Consider the following 24,523-nt stretch of genomic DNA (forward strand, 5'->3'; position numbering starts at 1 on the left):
AAAATTGTTTTCTGCGCATCAGATCGTTCGATGTTCCGAGCCGCCATTAAGTTTGAATCGTACTGTACCAGCAACAATGTGAAAATATCGGCTGCTTATCCTAACGCTGGGTAGATTGACATACTAATCCCTCGTCAGCGAGCGCCTTGTAGCGTGCGTTTCGCGAGACAACGGATAATTATAAACAGTAAACACATAACTAATTAATATTCTCCCATGAATATATACAAGAGGTGTAAGTGCAGAACAAACAAAGCAAATTACATTGTGTGCACTCTACAAACAGATAACGTGCGGATATCCCACCCAATAACAAAGATAACGCGGAAAAAATGGGATTAGCTATTGAACTGAGCTTATCCTATTTTTTCCGCGTTACTTGAATATAGCCTGCTTGTACTCGAGACATGTGCTGAAATATTGATATGTATTCAAATGTTTGGCTACGTTTTTTAATTGGAACATCTTGTATAGGTACTTGTTCTTGGCGCCCGGAAAAGAAGCAGTGTGTTATGACAATGACGGATTCCTACCTACTAAAACTCCACTGCGTTCCGTCGAGCTGCTTTGACAACTTGGACTTGCGTAGTAGGTACCTACTTAATAATGCACAAAAATAATGTTCTAAATCTACCCTCATATTAACTCACAGGTTAACTTGTGTCAAATGATGCAATATTGGAAACATGCTTAATGGTTAACTTTTACTTTCATAGTACTTCTGAATAAAAAATACTATTAGAGCTAGCGCGCAAGAGCAACTTTTGTCTCCGCAACTATTTTGTCTCTCCCCTCAATTCTATGGGGAGTTGCGACGCTACGTGCGCGCACTTTTTTACTAGCCCATAGACAAAATAGTTGCGGAGACAAAAGTTGCTCTTGCGCGCTAGCTCTTAGTAGCTTGCTATCTTTTCATTCATAAATGTTTCATTATACACACACATACTCGTACAGTGTGTGTGTACTATAGTTCAACTACAGCAAAATGATACTAATTACTACACTAATAGTGATACTATTACTATCGTTATAGTAATAAATGCACTGCTTCAACACACACACACACTCACTGGTATATACGTAACTACACATTACTCCAATAGTACTATCGCTATATTAATAAATGCTAACACAAACACACATAACAAGTAGGTAACAACTAACAACAATATTAACTGTGACCATTCAATTGATATTCTTGTTAAGATAAATGCCCATTATGTACTTGACTTTATAACAACGAGTTGAGTGCTATCGTTGTTGTTCGTTTCAACGTGACATTGTAGTGTGTGATACGTTTTTAGTATAAAATTGAGGGTAAGTTAGTTTCCTAGTAATTTTTAGTGCTAGGATAGTAATACTAATTACTATCCTAGCACTAATTATATTATCTGTGGCCGAAGGTCCATATCCATCTACCAGCTACCTATTGTTTAAATGTTGTTCTTTAGACTTGCGAATAGTGTAGATGCTAATGTTTTGCTATTGAAGAATAAATTATTGCGATTAATAAATTCCTTATGTTAATAAATAAATTTTTAATGAAATATGTTTATTATTATGGTAATGAGAAAATTATAGTCACGTGCATATCATTTTTAATTGCGCATCTATCTGGGGTACTTTCGAAAAAAAAAACGATGTTATATATTGTTTTTGAGTTTTATTATTTACTTACTAAAATTAAATTCTGATTAATAAATTTCTAATATAAATTAATTCTATGATAAGTAATGAAAAAAAAGGATGGTCATGTGCATTTATTATAATTCTTAATGTGCATTATTATGTTAGTACACAAGATGCATTTATCTAGTGACTAGTGTACTAACACAATAATATATTATGAATAAACGATTTTATTAAGTTTTATTATAAGATAAAATTAAATTTGATGAATCACGATCATTATTAACACCACCATCACATGCTTAGAAATGGAACTATATTAGTGTTTTTTTTACTATTATTGTCAGTTGTTTATATTTATTTGTAACATATTATGTAGCCTATAACCTTCCTTGATAAATGGGCTATGTAACACCGTTTATATTTATTTGTAACACCGAAATAATTTTTGAAATCGGAGTAGTTCCTGAGATGAGCTCGTTCAAACAAACAAACTCTTCGGCTTTATAATATTAGAATGTACCTATAGGTTAAAATGTGAATAAATTTAATAAATAATATTATATACCTAAACATTAAATTTTCACTGAATTGTTCAGATAGCAAAATATTTTTTGTAGTCATACGTATCATACGCTCATAAAATCTTTATTACTTTTAAATGTACATACAATGATATTTTACGTAAGAATGAATATCACGATTCTGCATGTTTCCGAACAAACAGTTTAGGGTCTAAGATCTTTCAAAGTCTGAAAACATAATGGTATACTAGCTGAATTCTGCGGCTTCACTCGCGTGGTTTCTGTATAAAAAGTCTTATATAATATAGACTTTATGTATAAATAGTATAAAGTCGCCTATATAATATCACCACAGATCACAGAAACTAAAGGAATATCACTCACCCGCTTTACATTAATTTTACCTCTTTTAATTCTCACCATAGGCAGCCTGGAAGAGATCGCTGGTAAGCAATAAGGCTGCCTTATTTATTGCGTTTATTGTATACTTGTGAATATTTTTAACTTGGTAGGTATCATTTTAACATTCAATTGTTACATGAATAAATGAATACTTACCTATAACCATGCAGAATCAGTACCATTCACCTCTTTCTACCATAAAATATTTCAATTCACTAAGACGCATATGAGGTGTGTTTAATATTTTATTAGCTTATTATAATTTATTGTCTCGTCAATTTTACGGCGTAGCAGTAAAATAGGCATTAGAATGATAGCGTTCTATTTTTAGACTAAATGTAACAATACCAAGTACATTATATTATGTGGTACTAGGTATATACTATAATAATTTAAGAATAATGAACTAATGAAAACTAAATAAATAGATGTTATAATTAATGTAATAGGTGTTATAAGGTCACTTGAAATATAAGAACATATCATATTTATTGTGAAATACATCGCTAGAGACGATTAGAATGAAATATTTTTATTAATTGCGATCCAGGGTAGTATTTCAAATTATATTAAATAATTATATTAATACTTAGTACGTCTGCTTTTAATTATTATAATGATGAATGTAAAACTCATGCATTTCGCTCATATCAATAATTTAAGTATATTTTTCAGTTTATAGATACCTAGACAGTTTTTCTTTGAAAACGAAAAACTGTTTCATCAAAGCCCAAATCGCCAAAAAACCTTTTAGTCCATTGAAAAGTTACATTTGTGGTTTAGTTTTTTTGAGGACGTAATTTTATTTTTTTGATAGCTTCACACTGACCCCCCCTACACATCAAAAAAATAAATTTGCGTCCTCTAGAAAACGCAAGGTTAGGCCCTTAGATTACAAAATAAAGTACAGATGGAGCATGACAACCGCCCGTCGCCCTTGTCAAAGAAAATACGAAATCAAAAACAAATACGTCGCTGCACCAGTGCTATAGCGCATATAGTGTCATGCAATACGTCAAAAAGGGTTTGCAATTTTAGTAAAAAAATGCCGTCTTGTGATAATAAAACGCTGTAAAATTTGTTCCCGAAAACAAAAAAAAAAGATAAAACATCGTTTCACAGGTTTTCTGTAGATTATTTGGCTGATTTATTTCTTTAATACGAATAATAATTTTACAGATATGAAGGAATACAAAACTTCAACGTATGTTGCCAGTATTTTGAAAATGAATTTGCCATTTTTATTGGTAAAACGGTAAAATGGTTAAAAGATCTTCAGGGTAATGCTGTTGGATTTTTCGATCGTGAATGTGATTATTTGTATAGTGCACTAAAGGTTCATGATCATTATAAGATTATTTTAATAAGCATAATACATTACTTTGTTACTTTTATAAAGCTTAAAAACGTCATAGTCGTTTTCGCTAGCGATTTAATTTATGTGAACTCCATGATGGATATGATGAAAATAAAATGTCCCGTATTCTCGACTAAAAACTACCGCTATTCGTATTCATATATTATGAAAAATAAAAAATAATATAATTATTATAGTTAATATTGAAACTTTTTTTATGTAATTTATTTAATAAAAAAATGTTGTGTGGTTTTATGAAACCACGGTAAAAGTGAAACTGTTCGAACGGTTCCGAACACTGCTTTGTGTAGCGCATGTCGCGTGCCGAGTAGGTATACCTACAGACTCGGCAGCCGCGATACACGCGACATGCGCTACACAGACCAAAAAGTTTGAGACGATGTAATAAAAGTTTCACTTTAAAATTGAATACAATTACTTTGTCCATATATAACTTTAGTAGGCAGGTACTTTATGTAATAAAAGAATTTAAATAAAAATTAAAACTTGACTTCTCATTTATGTATATAGCCTACGTCACTACCGCCACTAACATAATAATTCAGATCATTGCAATGAAACCTCACCACTCAAAATCGGTCCAACGGTTTATACTGCAGGGCGTGTCAAAGAAATATTATACATACATACATAAAATCGAAAAACATAACCCTCTTTTTTCCGTAGTCGGGGAAAAATTTGGGAAATTTTTCAATATCTGGCAACATTACACGCACACAGAAGCACCGTGTACGTACAGTGCAGCGGTGAAATGACAGCACACATAGCTTTATTGAAAATGACGATAAATTATTCGGTTTAGTTCGGCAACGCTCCATCTGTCTTTTATTTTGTAATCTAAGGTTAGGCCTAAAAAATGTAACATTGCAATGGACTAATAGAACCATTTTCTACAAACAAATTACAAAACTTTCAGATGACAGAAGTGACAGCACAAGGCGAAGCGACGTTGCTTGAAAAAGCGCGGCAAAAGTTTGTTTTGACGTTCGGTGTCAAACCCGTTTCGGCGGCAAGCGCGCCCGGCCGCGTTAATTTGATTGGTGAACATGTTGACTATTGTGAGGGTTTTGTTTTACCTGTGGTAAGTTATTCCTTGACATAAAAAGCATAAAATATAAATGTACGTAATTGTTATAAAATCTGCAATGAAAAATGATCACAAAATATTGTAAATCAGTAAAAAAATGTGTACGTGTACTAGTGTACACACGTAAGAAGTGAAACTTCTCTATGACCTTATTTTTCAAAAAATAATTTACTATAAGTATGCAACTTTACAGAAATGAGTCGAATCACGCGTGGTAGGGATAAGAAAAAGATGGCGCGTAGCGGAAAAATGTCACGCGCGTAACGAAAAAATGTTACACTAATTTTTTTACAACCCCGATAAAGAAGTTTCACTTCAAAAACATTTCTTAAAATTTTTTGGACGTCTGTTGCTAATGAAAATAATTATGTGGGCGATGTATTAAAAATATAAAATTTTACTAATTATGTAATTCAGCGATACTTTTTTAAGCATAATTAAGAAATTTTTAAATAAAAAATCTATAAAACTTTGTGACTGTATTTTCACAATATTCAATACACTTCAGAAATCGCGATTTAAAACGGTTTAATTCAAAACACAAACGACCTTGAACCTCAGAGTAACCTAAAGGACGACGATCGGCTTTCATTAAATAAAGAGTAAATCTGCGAACGTGTTTATTAGACGGTTTTATGCAATTACGAGACAATCAATATTAATAAAGTCATTACTGATGTTTACAAAAGGCGTTATTGGTTTTTGAATTATTGATGACAATATTTAATCCTGTTACGGATTGTTATGAGACATTCAACTTGGCAGATGGTGGATGTAGCGTTTAAGATCAATCATTATAATTTGATTCAAACTTTTATTTCGATTTTACTTGGCTTTTGTTTTTAACTGCGGAGAACATTAATATTTTTTACGACAACTTTAAAAATTAAGTCTTTATTTATAATAATATTAGTGGTCCGCCCCGGCTTTGCCCGTGGTTCATATTTCGCAATAAAAGCTTATGTCCTTTCTCGGGTATCAAAATATCTCCATACCAAATTTCATGGTGATTGAGTAACAGAAGACAGACAGAGTTACTTTCGCATTTATAATATTAGTATGGATTTATATTTTTACCTTTGGGAGCGCAGCAAAGTCGATTACCTAAGCTGTTTGGTAGATTTGCACATATACATTTTATAGCAGATGAATTACCTATGCTTTTTATCACTTACGTTTAGAAAATTTAGGAATTTTTCGTTAGAAATAAATAGTTTTTCTGTATTGCTTTATTTTTCTGTTATTGGTATACATTTAAAATTAATCTTATAAAAAAATTATGACAATATGAACATGGCAAATAAAATACATTATTTTTCCAGGCCTTACCATTCACAACAATAGTAGTTGGTGCATACAACAAGCTGGATGAATGCCGGGTCCACTCCATCCTGGCGAGCGGTGAGGAACTGAAGACCAGCTTCGTGGCTACATCATCAGGGACCCTGATACCGGGGGAACCAGCTTGGGCCAATTATGTGAAGGGAGTGCTTGCTAAGTTCCCAGGTAAGGATTGTCACTATCACTACATAGTATAAAACAAAGTGGCTTTCTCTGTCTCTATGTCCCTATATCCCTATGTCCCTTTGTATGCTTAAATCTTTTAAACTATGCATATGGATACGTGTGAGGAATATAAAACATATATCGCGTAGAATTTTATGTATAAAAAGTAAAACAACATTTAAGTATATTTAGACAGAACTACAATATTTTAAGTTCAATTCGAGTTTATTGCTTTCTAAAATATAAAATAAATAAGAAACTGTCCTAAACATAATTAAGTTTTATCTAAAAGAAAACTGCTCATAGCTCGAACTTCAAATCTTATTCCAGCCCCTTTAGCCAAGTGGCTTTCTGTTAGCGTAGCGTTCAATTGAATAGACTACGAATGTATGAGATCGACGTAAGCTGTAGATACGTTTGTCTACAGCTTACGTCAATCTCATACATTGTAGATACGTTTATCTACAGCTTACGTCAATCTCATAAATTCGTAGTTTATCTACAGCTTACGTCAATCTCATACATTCGTAGTCTATTCTATTGAACGCTACGCTAACAGGAAAGCCACTTGGCTAGGGGGGGCTGTATTCCCAAGATATCAATAACTTCACAAAACGTATATGAATGCAATTCATAACAATTGTTCCAAGAACTAGCTCAAAATAAATTTCGTTATTTTGTGTGCATTATATTAACGAAATTAAAAATAATGTATTTTCAGTAAATATTTGTGAAGAAAATTAGTTTTTATAATATACGATTTTTAATATACGAGAAAGATAATGTAAACAGTCGTTAAAATTATCTATGAATAATTATAATAATAAATCCAAGATTGATTATTAAGTAGTAAAAATAAGTTGCAAAATTTTAGTTTAGATAACCCTGTTTTATTAATGACAACAAAATTGTTGTTTATTGTAATTTTCACAAACATATCTCTTGTCAAATGTAGATCCTAAAAACCTCTAAAAACGAACGAACTACATAATCAAATGTCAAATGTAGATCCTAAAAACGAACGAACAACAGAAGCAGATAAATCCAAAATTAAGACTAAACCAATTTCTATCAGAAAAATAAAAGTGTTTTTAATCTGACACAGAAATACCTAAATCATAACTTTTTCATTCGTTTCTTATACACTAGTTGTGCCCACGGTTTTACCTGCAGTGCTCCGCTCCTGTTGGTCTTGATGATATGTATATAGCCTACCTCGATGAATGGACTATCTAACACCGGAATAATTTTATAAAATCGGACCAGTAGTTCCTGAGATTAGCGCGTTCAAATAAACAAACTCTTCAGCTTTATAATATTAAGTATAAATAAATAAATAAATATTATAGGACATTATTACACAAATCGACCTAGTCCCACAGTAAGCTAAATTAAGGCTTGTGTTGTGGGTACTAGGCGACGATAAATATAATATTTAATAAATACATATATAGATAATAACACCCAGACCCAAGAACAAATAATTGAGTTCATCACACAAATATTTGCCCTGACCGGGGATCGAACCTGGGACCATCGGCTCAGTAGGCAGTTACTTTACCACTGCGCCAACCGCGTCGTCAGACATCTCCACTCCTTTTAGGTCTATTAAATATCAAACTCTCAGACTAGTCCACTTTTTTTATTAATACTCGTGGATTCAATGACCCAACTATTAATTGAAACATCTGCCTTTCAAATTAAAGCCAAGTTCAATATCCTTTGTCCTTGATCAGTAAATGACCGGTCGTGCACCCGTCTTCCTGTCTTGAGGGAAAAGGCTTTTACGGAAAAGTGACCGCTCTTTTTATATTGATGGGTATCGAAAAGGGACATGAAAAATAGTGTGAATCTTTGTAAAAGGGTCAGCTGCGGTCAAGGATGAAGAGGTGTGAATTGTTAAAGGTTGAAATATGTAGGTACATAGTACAAACTACAAAGTCATGTCTTATTAAGTACGAGATTATTTTTTTAAGTAATATAAATATACCTAGGATCCCTCCATAGCTACTTTAAAAAAAGTGCGCGTGTGCCGAGCACACGTGTCAGAAGTGAAACTTCTTTAGCAACATTCAGATACCAAATCGTCGCCTAACCCCATGACGCGACCTTGAAATTTTACTTTCAACGCGCCTAATTATGTTTCACTTCCAAAATATGCAAAAATTTCCCTCGTAAATTTACTAGAGTCTACTAGTTATTATTCTGTCCTAGAGTACAGAATTTGCCTTATACAATTTCTAAGAAAAATAACAATAAGTACTTCGTCACGGACGACTTTTTGCGCTACGAAATTTCCCTTTCCAGTGAATATGTACCTATGTATAAAAATTCAATTGGTACGAATTGAAATGTATACAGTTATAGAACAGGATTTATTGACTGGCCTTTAGAAATGTTCCAAAATTAACTTTTCGATTAGAAAGTCGCAATAGTAGGTCTAGGAAATACAATAAAGCTAAATCTATACTAATACATATTATAAAGCTGAAGAGTTTTTTGTTTGTTTGATTGTTTGTTTGTTTGTTTGTTTGAACGCGCTAATCTCGGGAACTACTTGTCCGATTTAAAAAATTCTTTCGGTGTTAGAAAGCTCATTTATCGAGGAAGGTTATAGGCTATTATATATCATCACGCTACGACCAACAGGAGCAAAGCCACGGGGGTGAAACCGCAGGCTAGTGACTAATAAATAAATATGAGATTTTATGCAGTTTTCTGTTAGTTAAAGAAATTTCTAAATCGGAGTTACAATTATTAATAAAGAAACAGATCTTTCCTCTTTATTATAACCATATTATAACAGTGTATAGGTAGATATTTATTATTAACTAGCGGTCCGCCACGGCTTTGCCCGTGGTACATGTTTACGTTTTCTCTCCATAAAGAATCATCCTCGTACTTATGGAATATTATAAAAAAAAGAATTAACGAAATCTGATCAACCGTTCTCGAGTTATGCGCTTACCAACACATTTTGCGATTCATTTTTATAGTATAGATGTATTAAATAAGCATTACTGTTATGTAAAATATTACATTTATTCATTGAATAGATGAGTAATGGAAGTTTAAGCCTGTTGGCACTTCTTTGTTCACATTTAATGTACCCAAATGTAATAACATGATTCGAAATTATATAAATTATTTCATAAAATGCTATTCAATTTTACTTCGAAGGAACTATTTATTTTATTGTTACGCTTATTTATTTCTTCTCAAAGTTCATCACATCATAGACACTTCAATAGGCATTTGTTTTTATCGAGGCGGAAATTTTTGAAGTGAAACTTCTTTAGGCGCGTTGAGAGTAAAACTTGAAGGTCGTGTCATGGCAATACCGTCACGTCATAGGAAAGTAAGGGCACGATTTTGGTATCTTTGAATCTTGCTAAAGAAGTTTCACTACTGACACGTGTGTAGGTATTTTATTTATTATATTATATCTGTTCCTTATGTATTTTTCGTTTTTTCAGTGAAGGTTTGTGGGTTTGATGCTATGATAGTGTCTGATGTGCCGATGGGCTCAGGGGTGTCGAGTAGTGCGTCTTTAGAAGTTGCCTTTTTCACATTCCTCGAATCTCTTACGGGAAAAAGTGTTGAGTAAGTACCTAATTCATTTGTTCATTCGATATTATTCTAGTTCTACGATTACGATTGTAAGGTATACCACCTTACAAATCGTATCAGTAATATTGTACTTCTATTTCTCTATCATTTTGCACCTTTAGTAAGAGGAAATATTTGTACTTTTTGTAATTTATTAAACCAGTTTCGAAAAATGTCTTTTTATTGTAATATGCATAATAAAGTATGTTAAATTCCGAAGTACCACTGTTTTTAGAAAATCAATTCTTTTCAACGGATTTAAATGCGTATTTACCTATTTAACAAAGGCATTTTACTATTGAAGTGAAACTTCTTTATCGGGGTTGGAAAAAAATTTAGTGTAACATTTTTTCGTTACGCGTGACATTTTTCCGTTACGCGCCATCTTTTTCTTATCCCTACCACGCGTGATTCGACGTATTTATGTAATGTTGCATATAATAAATTATTTTTTAACCGACTTCAAAAAAAAGGAGGAGGTTATCAATTCGGCCGGTATATTTTTTTTTTTTTTTTTTATGTATGTACACCGATTACTCCGAGGTTTCTGAACCGATTTACGTGATTCTTTTTTTGTTCGATGCGGGATGGTGTCGAATTGGTCCCATAAAAATTTTATTCGGATAGGCCCAGTAGTTTTTATTTTATGAGCATTTTTGTCTGTAGGTATTTGTAAATTTTGCAAGTGCAAGTTTGAAGTCGGTTGTTTTTAACGCAGTTATCACTTGTTGAAAAATAAGGTCATAAAGAAGTTTCACTTCTTACGTGTGTACACGCACACATTTTTTTTAAACCTTAGGTACGTACCTACATGAATTATACTTTCATGTATAATATAACAATATTTTTTTCTCCAGCCCTATAGAAAAAGCCAAATTATGCCAGAAAGCAGAGCACGACTTCCCGGGCATGCCTTGCGGCATTATGGACCAATACATTGTGACCTTGGGAAAGAAGAACCACGCTCTTCTTATTGATTGTAGGTAAGTTTAGTAATACCTACACGTTTTGTTTTGTTAGAAATAAAGTATATTTAAAATATATGAAAGAATAACATATTATGTGTCTTTCTAAAACACACAGCGTTGGATGAAGAAAGCAGTCTATGAATCCTATATATCTCTATGCAAATTGGGTCACCTTACCAAATATCGATGGATCTTTCACCTCACTAGCAAGAGCGCGTCCCTAGTATGGCATCTGTCATCATCGCCTTTGAAGCGCTGTCATCTTCCAAGCTCCATAGCGTTTATGAATTCGTGCGCAATAACATCGCGCAGAATATAATTCTCGAATTCGAATATATATAATTATAATTCTCGAATATTAAGTGTGATAAAACACACACGCGTTAAATTTTAGTGTTTTTCTAGTGAAAAACGGAATTAGTTCCAATATGAAACACAAAAGACCACGTTGTCGGAAGGAAATTCGAAAACCGGTGCTTTGGTATGTATAATAGTGGCGGGAACTCTTTTTCGTCCTCGGAGGACGAGAGAAGTAATGGTTCGTCACTGCCCAAGAGACCGGGAGACGAGAAATTCCGTAAGTACAATCAAACTTGTCAGAACATGTCCGGACTCGTGCATAGATTTTCATCCAGCACGTGGTATACATTTCACAGTATTTGACACAAATACATCAATATTTAGATGTAGGTAATTAATAAAACACAATGCATGCCTATAATGAGATCACTACATTATCATCGGGTTTCTTTATCATACACAGGCACATTGGTTACTGTGTCAAGTATTGCTTTTAACCAGACTTGTGAAATAGCGTTAGGCTACCTAGGTAGAAGGTACTTAGGTATAAGGAATCCACCGTGATCTCCTCTGGCTAACGAGCCCCAGCACTCAGCAGGTAGTGAGGCATCTCAATCTCTTAGACCATTCAATTGTAACTACCTCAACAAAAGTGAGTACCTACTACTTAGTGCCCACTGACTACATAAATAATTCAAGACAATTAAGATGTACTTAGATTTTAGATAGTTAGTTACAAAACCTGTCTATCACAATATTCTAAAGAGAAGAAATTGTTAATTAACTATTTTAATATTATTTCAATATTGATACATGTCACATATAGATTTTACATTACTTATTATAGGATATGATATAGAGTGTATAATATGAGCAACAGTCTCACACAATATTCAGTAGGAGCTACTTATTACTGCAAGTTGAGATTACCTAATTTATCTTACGGTAAATAATTCTTAACATAAGGAGCTTATTTTCATAGCCAATTGATACCAGAATAAGCTTTGATTCTATGGGTACTTATTTGAATAGTAGTGAAAAATCATAAGAAATAGACATTGCAGATTATAAGAGGTAGATATGTTTATATACATTATCATCATCAAGGACCCATATTTACTGTATCCCCGAACAGTTGAATGAGATCATTCTTGGTTATAATGTTACCGATGATAATGTTGTTTATCTAGTTCCTTTCTTACTTAAGTGAAAGAGCTTGCCTTAAAATTAACACTCAGGTGTGATAACAATTCTATAATATCAACAGTAAAGTAACCAAAATCTTTGTATTTTTTATTTGTATCTTCTACAAAAATATGTACTGAAAATATGTACAAGGCGTCCTTAGCCATGATTAGCTTAGTATGGTTATGCTGAAAGAACTGTGTCCAGAAAGACCCAGAAAAATATATGCCATACTTACATTCAGATATGCTTCTGGCAATAAGAGCTGATGGCTCCGCCAGGTTGATATTCAACCTGAGACACCTAAACACCTAGGTATTAACCAGGTAATTTTGATACATATCACAGATTATAACGGTAATTAAATTTTTACAAAGCCAGGATTGTCTTGTAAAATTAGACATCATTGGTAACAGTAATGAGATTCTCACAAGGCCAGGATTGGCTTGTACAATCAGGCATCATTGGCCTATTTTCTGCCTGCATATGGCAGCCATTTCAAATCGTCGCGGAGACCCTACAGGCTGGAGGTGCCCTCCTTCTGTTTTATTTAAGCTATTAAGTTTTGGTCTATTGAGACCGTTGCAAAATTAACTTCACAGGTCTTGTAGACTGTGAGGATTTTGGAAAAGCTTAATTGGCACTACAGCCACATAAAGTGCCTTCTGATTTAGTTGGACAATTATCTTTTGGGTCTACCATGACTAATCCAATTTAACTTCACAGGTCGCGGAGACCATGGAGGTTTTGGTAAAGCCTGATTGGCAGGACTATTCCAATTCAACTTCACAGGTCGCGGAGACCATGGGGGTTTTGGTAAAGCCTGATTGACAAGACTATTCCAATTCAACTTCACAGGTCGCGGAGACCATGGAGATATTGGTAGAGCTTGATTGGCACTCCAATCACAAAAAGGGCCACAGCTCTCTGATTTAGTTAAACTATCAGGATTATTCTAATAATTTAACTTCACAGGTCTCGGAGACCATGGAGATTTTAGTAAAGCCACAGAATGAGCTACAGCCTTCTAGTTAGACAATTATCTTTTCGTCTACAAGGATTGTTCCAATTAACTCTACAGGTCCCGGAGACCATAGAGATTTTGGGAAGGCAGGTTTGGCACATCAATTACAAAGTGTACATTGTAAGACTGGATACTTGTGCCTCATGTGTGATACTATAGAAATGTCTGTGTTATTGCCAGTCCCAAAAGCCTCAAAGATAGAGCATACTGTGGTAGTCATTAAAAGGACCATGTCTTGCACTAAATAAGAGTTGCAGACAGTTCTAGACATCTAACACTGAGAGGACTGTACAGTTGTCGCCTCCAGGTATTTCTCTAGAGTTTCGCGCACAGCAGACCAAGAGAGAAAGGCTTTCCCTCTACATGCTATACAAGACTTAAGAGTTGTGGAAAAGAAACATAAACAGAAATGTAATAGTCTTTGTAAAAGAACAAGTTTCTCACTTCCTAACTACAGATACCGCGGATGCGGGCTGAGTAGGACATCTGAACAGTACTTACCTGTCAGAGAAATGAAGAGGGAAGCAGGGGACTTGGCATTAGAACTTCTGACTTATATGTCGTGTACCAGATATGCAATAAAAGTGCTTCTGAGTAAATTGCAAGGGGCGCACATCCTGTAGCCCAAGCTATCAATCAGACTTTGGTCGCCCACATACAAAGGTTGCTGACTCTCTTAGCTCTTACAACTGAGTAACTGTACCTAGCTGAAAAGTTGAGAATAACTCTTGGCACGCTTCCAGGACGCCTAAGTGGCCTTTGATTTAGATTGCCTCTCAAGAAATCAACCTGTACCGGAGTGGCTTCTCCTACCTTGTACAACAGGAAATATAATATTTCGGAAGCTCCTGATATGGACCATTTCGCTACCCAAAGGAATGCTTTAGTGCCAAGGCATATTTGCCAAAGCCTGCTCCGAATTTTGCGACATCTGCAGTCGTTGATGGAGCTGACGCCTAGACTGAATATTCCCTTTCAAGGGTAATCCTCCAAGTGCACTAGCGCACCTCGCACCCCGGGACCGGGGCAGATACATAGCACCCAAGGGTGGCTTATGGTTGATATAATAAATAATAATAATATACGGGCATTTCTCCGCAACTCAATGTCAAGCGCCTAAAGATGGCTTATGGTTATTGACTATTATGGTTATATATGGTTATTGACCCGGAAGTCATGAGCACTCAGACCATTGGTGAATGGCCTTACGGCCTTATGGCCCCCCAACTGCTCAGTCAGAAAAGGGGGGGGGGAGGGGAGAAAACAGCCCATTGTAAAGCAAAGGAGAAAGAGCAGTTAAGTAGTGGTGCCCCTCCACAGTGCCAACATATGACCCTCCAAGCAGGAGGTGACTTTCATAATGCAATGCTAAAAAAAAAAAAAAAAAGAATGCATGTAATCTAGTACACAGGGATTCTATTTAATTGGCTTAAGTCTATCATAAGCAAGCTGACCCTGTTCATGACATGAACATGACTTCTGAAAACCTCAAAATACAGTTTTTTATCACAGCAAGATAAGATTATAACCTGACCTGAATTTGGATACTAAATGGATACAACAACACATTATCCATCAGGTGGTCGGTTGTGAGGAAACTCAGACACATAGATATGCCCAGTGACCCATGTGGAAAGGTTGGTTCAAGTAACAAAGGACTGATTTTCAATCTTAAAAGTAGATAATTGATTCTTATCTATAAAGGGGGCGGACCCTTTAACCTTGCAACACAAACCTTTATCTCTGGCTAGTTAAGGTCCCTCCAGATCTTAAAGACAGTAAACGTAGCAGCCCTGTCCAGCAGTGGCTTCAAGAATGTGGTAAGGGCACCAACCCGTGGAGGCAGTGGAAGGACCATACAGTCAATTATAAAAGTTTTACTGTCAATCAGTCAATTTAGCCAGTGCCAGTGAGTCTGGTTTACTTTAAGGTAACCTGAAACTGTTTAATTTATTATTTAATTCAGTGTAATTAATTTAAGATCATAGTAATGATCAATGTGTAACAAACATGCTTAATGCTTAAGGTACAGTTGTGTTAACATTGCTTATTATAGTAATTTTATATACAGATGTTATTTACTGTAGTATTTAGCCTTAGAGGCTCCATTGTTTATCCTTGGTGACATTGATCTTCCTTTGAGTTATAATTTTTAAAATTTTATTTTTATGTTATTATTTGAACTTTGATTTGTATCAAAGATATAGAGAAATAATTAAGCAGTTCTTAGGTTCTAAGACTTAGTTCATTAGTATTGGCTTATTGAGAAGATTATCTGAGGAGAATAATTTAAAATTTAGAGGATACCTATATGGTTAGTTCTTACAATATGAAAGAAAAACAATTTTTGTTGTTATTACATAACCCTCTTGTATTGTTTTTAGAATTTAAAATATAACTTTATTTTACAATACAACAGGTTCATTTAACATTCTGTAAGGAATGAAATTTAAGTTGTTAATACAGCACTTAGGTATTACAATATTAACAAGATAATTTATTTTCAACATAGCGTTTGTATGTCTTTCTTCACCAGCAGATATCAAACACATCTTCATCCAACGCTGTGTGTTTTAGAAAGACACATAATATTGATGTTTTGCATTAAAACAAAACATGTATTATGTGTCGAATAAAACACACAGCGTTGCAGTTTACTGCTTGCTGATGAAGATGCTATGGAGCTTGGAAGATGACAGCGCTTCAAAGGCGATGATGACAGATGCCATACTAGGGACGCGCTCTTGCTAGTGAGGTGAAAGATCCATCGATATTTGGTAAGGTGACCCAATTTGCATAGAGATATATAGGATTCATAGACTGCTTTCTTCATCCAACGCTGTGTGTTTTATTCGACACATAATACATGTTTTGTTTTAATGCAAAACATCAATATTATGTAAATATAATTAGAGAAAATCTTCAGAAACGAACTTTGTTACTGAAGAACACATGTTTAGATTTTCCATACTAATATTATAAATGCGAAAGTAACTCTGTCTACAATGTCTGTTACTCAATCACGTCTTAACTACTGAACCAATTTGCATGAAATTTGGTATGGAGATATTTTGATACCCGAGAAAGGACATAGGCTACCTTTTATTGCGAAATATGTACCACGGGCGAAGCAGGGGCGGACCACTAGTATGGTTATAAGTATAATATAATCTAATTTTGAAAATGATTGATTGTTTTAAAATTATAATTGTCATTGTTTTCTATGTCAGAAAAATCGTGAAAAAATAACCACTTCCGACAGAACTTATTGAAATTAAATCTAATGTCTTTCTATTAAAGACTAGCTGTGCCCCGAGGTTTCACCAGCATTGCTCCGCTCCTGTTGGTCTTAGCGGGATGATTTAGCCTATAGCCTTCCTCGATAAATGGGCTATCTAACACCGAAAGAATTTTTCAAATCGGACCAGTAGTTCCTGAGATTAGTGCGTTCAAACAAACAAACTCTATTAGTGTAGATAATATGTATTACGTATTAGTAATAAGTATATTACCAAATAAAAAAGCAAAAGGCAAGTCACAATATAAAATCCCCTATTTGCACAACATGTCTCACATAAGAATTCCATACAGCCATTTGTGGCTTATCAAAATAAACAGTCTCTTGTTGACACAGTATGTAATTAAGTATTTTAGCAACTACCCTCACTTGTTTGGCGTGCAGTTTATTATTACTTTCTTCGCTCGTGTAAGTTTTAATGTAAAGTTTTAATTTAGAAGGTTCTGGATCTTTTGTAACACTCTATATTTTGGTGGTAAATTTTCTGTGTTTAGGTTTGGAAAGGACTGCCCCATTTTCGTGGCTATATGCTGTCTATTTTTTGTAGCCTTCTAAGTGTTTCAAACTTTGCTTGAAAAAGGACTTATTTATGTTGTTTTATGTCTTTTTTTGTTACCTTTAAACTTTTAAAGTGACTCAAGTCAAACCACTGATTAATAACTACCAATTTATTAGATATCTTGGCTTTTGGTGTTTATAATCGAAATATGCATGCATGATTCATATTTATAAGATTAATTAGTAAAATATTAAGGAAGGATATGTAAATTTAATTAAAAAGAGGTATTCATGCTAGAAAATTGGCAACATAGAAATAAAGTAAGTATTTTGACTAATATTTCTCTGTTTTCTATCCATAAGAACCATCCTCATACTTCAAGGGAATATTATAAAAAAAAGACGTGTGTCACTCGGGGACTGCCGCGGTAAAGCTATTGCATGCTATGCCTTCAAGCCACACCTCCGCCCGTCGGAGTGGGGAGCGTGAGGTTTTTTCGTTACGGAATTTCTCGATTCGGTCCCCGCGCTCAACGCCCGCGATAGAAGCTATTGCAGCTTAAAAGAATTAACGATATCGGTTCAACTGTTCTCGAGATTTATCATTTCCGACAGTAACACGCGCTGCCTAAAATAGGACTAGGACTGAAGCGTTTGATATTTGGTTAATTGGACGAGAATCCACCAAACATCGTTAACACATTCGATGAAATGTTGATATTTCAGAAATGTTCGGTTTCTGAATGTTTGTTTGAAAAGGTATTAGTACTAAATCCTGAACCGTTTACATGTGTTTGTTTACTCTGCGTAAATACCTGTAGTTTAGTTTTAATTGTTTTATCCATCGATTTATTTCTTCGAAAAATTACTCAGAACATTAGTTTGCAAATGGATACACTATAAGATGTACGGAGTTTGGTATGTACTTCAGAATAAATAAGCATTTTCTTAGTTTATAAAGCTGAGATTACACATACAAGGCATGTAGCAATTTTTATAATACTACTTTGTTGATAGTAATAAAAAAGAGGAAAAACTTGTGTTGCCTTTATGCAAAACTAGCGGTCCGCCCCGGCTTGGCCCGTGGTACATATTTCGTAATAAAAAGTAGCCTTTGTTCTTTCTCAGGGTCTAAAGATTGTCTGTGCCAAATTTCATCAAAATCGGTCCAGTAGTTTATGAGCCTATTCATTACAATCAAACAAACAAACAAACAAAGTTTTCCTCTTTATAATGTTAGTGTAGATAACTAAAATACCTACTATAATCTATATACAAATATTATTATGTATTAGCGCTTCTAAATTATAAGTTTTCATAAAGTTTAAAACTCAGGAGTTTTACTGGAAAATTTTACAAGACTTCCCTATAAATTTTCCAGTGTCAAGTGTGAAGTTAATTTTCTGTATTTGTTAGCACATTAGTATCGTGCTAATAGGTTTTCCTCGGCGCTACTAGTTTATTTTTAAAACTTATTAGTGGTAGTAAGCTTTTATATGATCATATTATAGAGGTGCATCTTATCTAAATGTTGTAATAATTTGAAGGTTTTGGTGGAATAATGTACCTCTATAATATATAATTGATATACATAAAATAACCAAAATATTATTCGAAAATAGCTTTTAAATTACGTAAAAATTTAATGTTTTTCATAATTGCATTTCTGCTCAGATTATCATGCTAACTATTCTTACAAATTACTAAAAAAATGTTGTCATTTCAAGAAATAAAACCCAATTGTTCCTGTTATTTGTATATAAGCATATATTATCTAAAACACACTAACTCAAAAAATAACAATAACAAAAGATAAAAAGGGACACACTTATTTTTTACACGAAAATTCTAGAAATTCTAAAAACTAAACATAAATGGTAACGGTGCGGAATGCGTTTATTTTCTTGGACCGTGACGTAGGAAATAAAGAAGAGGATCAAAGGATTGAGTTATCGATAGAGTTGATCTCTTCAAACAGTATTCAGCACGATCGAATGAAACCTTATTTCAATTGTTTTTGTCACAATTATTATAGTATACTAACATGATAAATGAGAAAGTTAAGCGAGAAATTCTGCTTAAATATTTTCTTTAATCGACATATTAGGCCGACTCTGACTGAATTAAAATAGTATAAAGAAAGGCCATAGACAGGTAACTCTCAACATTGAAAATATTGAAAAAATAAATAGCAGGGGGTGTTACTGGATCGATACCAAGCCCAAATATGTGATTAAAAAAATTTTTGCCTGTCTGTCTGTCTGTCTGTCTGTCTGTCTGTATGTTCAGGCATCACGTGAAAACTAACTGTTCGATTTTGATGAAACTTGGTATAATTATACCTTATTATCCTGGGCATAAAATAGGATACTTTTTATCCCGGAAAAATACGTAGAAAAAAAATAAATCTTAATTTTTCTTAATTATTCCGCGCGGACGGAGTCGCGGGCGGAAGCTAGTCAATCATATTATGGTTTTTCGGACCAAGGTTGGAATGGATAATATAGATATTACCGTCACGAATATGTGAAGAGGCACAGAGACCTATTAAGTGAAAGTGAGAAAGGGCGAACGTAGCATAGCAAAGAAGTTTCACTTCTGACATTTGTACCTTGTACAAAGGCTTTTTTACAATAAAGTCACTGACCTTGACACTCCATATTATAATTATTCTATAAGGGATCACATTTAACACCCACTCTCTTCATACCAGATTGAACAGAGTAAGCCTTTTGCTAAATAATTCGTGTATAATTTCAAATTCTTAGGCTGTGAGATTCTATATGAGATGATAATAACAAAGTACTCGAGCATTGAACTCCTTTCTACTCATGTTGTAGTAAGAGAATAGCTGTGCCCCGCGGATTTACTGGCGTTGCTCCGCTCCTATTGGTCTTACTGCGATGATATATCCATTCTAATATTATAAATGCGAAAGTAACTCTGTCTGTCTGTCTGTTACTCAATCACGCCTAAACTACTGAACCAATTTGCATGAAATTTGGTATGGAGATATTTTGATACCCGGGAACGGACATAGGCTACCTTTTATTGCGAAATACGTACCACGGGCGAAGCCGGAGCGGACCACTAGTATCCTATAAGCCTTTCTCGATAAATGTACTACTTATCATACACTGAAATAATTTTACAAATCGAAAACGTAGTTCCTGAGATTTGCACGTTTAAATAGACAAACAAACTATAGCTTTATAATTTGTATTAGTATAGATTATTTATTTAAGAAGTTAACATATCTATATTTTATTTATTATTTAGTCTATATGTTGCCCACGCGTGTCTGTTCTCAAAAATATTTATTATATTAATATAATAAAATATTTTTTCCACGATTTGTTATCACGTGACACTTTATATTGTATTACTTATTATGTCCAGTTGCGTAAATATGTGTCTATGTTATTATTTTTATATCTAACAAATAATAAAAATAATAAAAAAAAAACAAACAATCCAAGTCCCAAATTATTGATTCAATTTTCTAGCTTTACATAAATTAAGAGCTATATTTGGCCCTATTGACATAAAGTGTTATGAAAGTTGAAACCATGGTTGAAACCCACCAGGATTGTAAAGCCTATGGATATTCATTAAGACTTCATTGAATCAATGTTTTAGTGTTTGTTTATTACAACAATATAATAAATAAAATAAACGTACAAACATATTTTAGTTTTAATTATATAACTTATAAATATTTTACTTTTGAAAAAAATCCCGAACCATGATATTTTGAATAAAATTTTAATTTATGAAAATAATTTATTTTTTGTTTTCTAAAGGTCGTTAGAAGCAAAACAAATACCACTCGAGGCGGACGACACAGTGATACTAGTAGTCAATTCGAACGTAAAACATCAACTAACAGGCAGCGAGTACCCGCTGAGACGTGCGCAGTGCACGGAGGCCGCGAGCCTACTGAAGGTGCAGTCGTTGCGCGACGCTCGTTGTGAGGATATTGAGGGTAGGTTTATATTTTTTCTATACCTCTAACTGAAATGTAGGGATGCATGAATTTTTGTGGCATGACTACTATGGTAGATATGATTGGAAATCATGACAGCTTGCTGTGTTTCAAACTCAAACATTTATTTATTCTTCTTCTAGAAGCATCGTTATAATGAACGAACGAACGACACGTATAAAGTGTCGAACTTAATACGTGTATGTTGGTACATATAACAAACAAAAAAATAAATAAAATAAAATAAATAAATAAAATCTTTATTTGAATTCATACATAAGTTTGTCATATTGGATTGGGGTTCAGGCCCCCTTACTAGGTATAACCTGTATTAAGGGGACCTGTTCCTTCCCTAGTATTGATCCCTTGCATGAATTAAAACATAAATTTAAGAAGTTAAGAAAAAGCTAATCCAAAGTCCAAAAACAAACAGTGTGTGTATGGATGGATGTATAAATATGAGTAGAGTTGTGCGTGAATGTGTGTGTGTGTGTGTGTGTGTGTGTGTGTGTGTGTGTGTGTGTGTGTGTGTGTGTGTGTGTGTGTGTGTGTGTGTGTGTGTGTGTGTGTGTGTGTGTGTGTGTGCGTGTGTGTGTGTACGTGAGTATTTATAATAATGATCTAAATACGTATTAAATTTTCAAGACTGTCATAGTCATAATTTTTAAGCCAGGTTAAAACCGTTTTTTTGAATATATTCCTGTTGAGAGCTTTGACTTTATGTTTTTCACTTAACAAATTGTAAACTCGAGGGGCAAGTCCCTCGAACGACCTTATTGCAAATTTACTTTTAAAAAAAGGAACAGGGCATCTCTCATAACGTGTATTCCCTTTCTGTAAGGTGGGAACAGTTCCTATATGATATCTTTGTAACAGACACAAAATGTACAACTTACGAACACTAAGCTCAGAGAGTCCTTCTTTATAAAGTTCAACCGAAGGGTGTCTAAATGGCAGTTTAAGCGCGACTTTAATTAAACACCTTTGTGCTCGTTCAACTGGAAGGAGGTGTGATTTCGCCATACCTCCCCACGTGCAAATACAGTAACGAAGAACGCTTTCACATAAGGCTTTATAAGTTAGTATAAGGATGTCCTTGTTAGCTACTGAGTTAAGATTTTTAAATATATGAACTAATCGACGAACTTTCGTAGCTAGATAGTTAGCATGAGGTATCCACCTTAGATGGTGATCAATTTGTATACCCAGATATTTGCACTGTTCAACACGTGTTAGGCTTTGGCAATTACAACTGTTACTCTCCAGACTCTGTCTATTGCAGGGGTATGTATGAATTCTAATATTGAAGTCACTTTTTGGTAGGGTAATTTTGGTTTTGGCAAAACATATCAGATTCGATTTTTTAGTGTTAAGGGATAAAAGGTTGTCCTCTAGCCATTTTGATACAGCGGTTAAACCAGCTTCAGTCGATTTTTTGACTTCGGGCCATGTCTTATGGTGGAATAGCAATACCGTGTCGTCTGCGAACATGGTAATATCTGCTTGTGGAATAGACAAATTGCAAAGTGGGTTTATGTAAATAAGAAATAAAATTGGAGCAATAGTAGGTACTTCCTTGCGGAATACCATAACCTGAATTGAACACCTCACCGCTTAATATATCATCAACCTTTACACACTGGGATCTATTAGTCAGATAACTCTGGAACCAATTTAAAGTTACTCCTCTTACGCCGATATTTTGTAATTTCGTAATGAGAATGCTGGAAGACACCGTGTCAAATGCTTTCTGGAGATCTAGAAATACACCAAGGCATTTCTCACCTCGATCCAAATAGGTGGTGATAAGTTGAGTGAGTCTTAGTGTCGCGTCTTCTGTAGAGACACCCGAACGGAAGCCAAACTGAAATTTTGAGATAATGGAATGCTTATCAAGGAAGTTAACTAGTCTTTTTGAGACGATCTTTTCCAGAATCTTGGAGATACATGGAAGCAGAGAGATAGGACGGTAGTTGGATGGTTCACAACTGTTACCAGACTTGAAGATAGGAACTATAACTGATTTTTTAAGCAGATTCGGGAAGACGCCAGTACTAAGACTGAGATTGCACAAAAAGACTATAGGTTCGACTAAAATGTGTGAAAATTTTTTAAGGATATTTGTTGTTAGGCCATCCCATCCAGGAGCGCTATTGGTTTTCAGAGAGTTGACTATAGCGATTACTTCATAGACGTCCGTTGGAGTGAAAGCCATGGAGTGCAGAGGCCCATTGCTACAGACCGCCTTTCTTGTGAGCTCATATTCGGAGCAATTAATAGTTTTAATAATCTTATTCGCTAGATTCTGCCCTACATTAGCGAAAAACGTGTTAGTTGTATCAAGTGACTCAATTGGAGAGGTTTTTAGTGAGAGTAAATTATGTGTACTATCTTTGCGTTTGTGAATATTGCAGATTTCTTTGATCGTATTCCAAGTCTTTTTTATATTACCTTTATTTGAGATTAATTGAGTTTTATAATATAAGTGTTTTTGTGTTTTTAGAATTTTACCGCAGATGTTTCTATAGCGTAAGTATTTGCCACGCATCTCGGTGTCATTAGGGTTTTTCTTTATCTTCTTGTGCAATACGTCTCTTTTTCTTATTGACCTCAGGATCCCTGGTGTAATCCAGGGCTTTAATATTTGCTTATTTTTTGGGATCTTATTATCTTTAGTGCTCTCTCGAATAGCGTCATTTATACAGGTTAGAAGTATTTTTGTTGCAATGTTAGTATCCGTTATGTCATAATATTTAAAATTCAACCAAGGTCTTTTTTCAAGTAATATATCTAGTTTTTGCATGTCTATTGTACAAGTCTTTTTAGGTTGTGTTTTTGTTTGTGACGGATCATCGATGAAAAGAATAATAGGCTTATGGTCGGTAAGTTCTGGCAAAGTAGCAGTATGGCAGGGTTTTGCAGTTTTGATCATGAAATGGTCAAGGCAAGCATTAATCCGTGTTGGTTTGTTGATACCTGGAAGGAGACCATGCATTGCCATAAGATTTAAGTATTCATTGGTATGGTTACTTATATTATCATTTATTGTATCCAAGTTAATATCACCGGTGAATATAATATTTTTAGTGTTAATTTGCTGTAATATTATATCTAGTGACTGTAGATAGGG

General features: G+C 34.2%; 1 protein-coding gene and 1 long non-coding RNA gene across 6 annotated transcripts in view; both read left to right on the forward strand.

Moving 5' to 3' along the window:
* Window positions 1–1,230: 1,230 nt before the first annotated feature.
* LOC123695762 (galactokinase-like) overlaps window positions 1,231–24,523 on the forward strand; it is a 43,821-nt gene continuing 20,528 nt past the window's right edge. Inside the window, exons 1-6 of the mRNA XM_045641683.1 lie at window positions 1,231–1,317; window positions 4,850–5,014; window positions 6,343–6,526; window positions 10,003–10,129; window positions 10,993–11,118; window positions 21,212–21,393. Coding sequence (XP_045497639.1) covers window positions 4,850–5,014; window positions 6,343–6,526; window positions 10,003–10,129; window positions 10,993–11,118; window positions 21,212–21,393 — 784 coding nt within the window. The 5' untranslated portion in view covers window positions 1,231–1,317. The remainder of the gene's footprint in view (window positions 1,318–4,849; window positions 5,015–6,342; window positions 6,527–10,002; window positions 10,130–10,992; window positions 11,119–21,211; window positions 21,394–24,523) is intronic.
* Window positions 11,198–16,510, forward strand: LOC123695765. 5 transcript variants are annotated; one of them, XR_006751965.1, is made up of 2 exons: window positions 11,198–11,680; window positions 16,149–16,510. It is a non-coding gene; the product is annotated as an uncharacterized LOC123695765 (long non-coding RNA). The 5 variants fall into 5 exon arrangements; XR_006751966.1 differs by having other exon boundaries at window positions 16,152–16,510; XR_006751969.1 differs by having other exon boundaries at window positions 11,198–11,584.

Source organism: Colias croceus, chromosome 11 (assembly GCF_905220415.1).
Source record: "Colias croceus chromosome 11, ilColCroc2.1".
NCBI classification, from domain to species: Eukaryota; Metazoa; Arthropoda; class Insecta; order Lepidoptera; family Pieridae; genus Colias; species Colias croceus.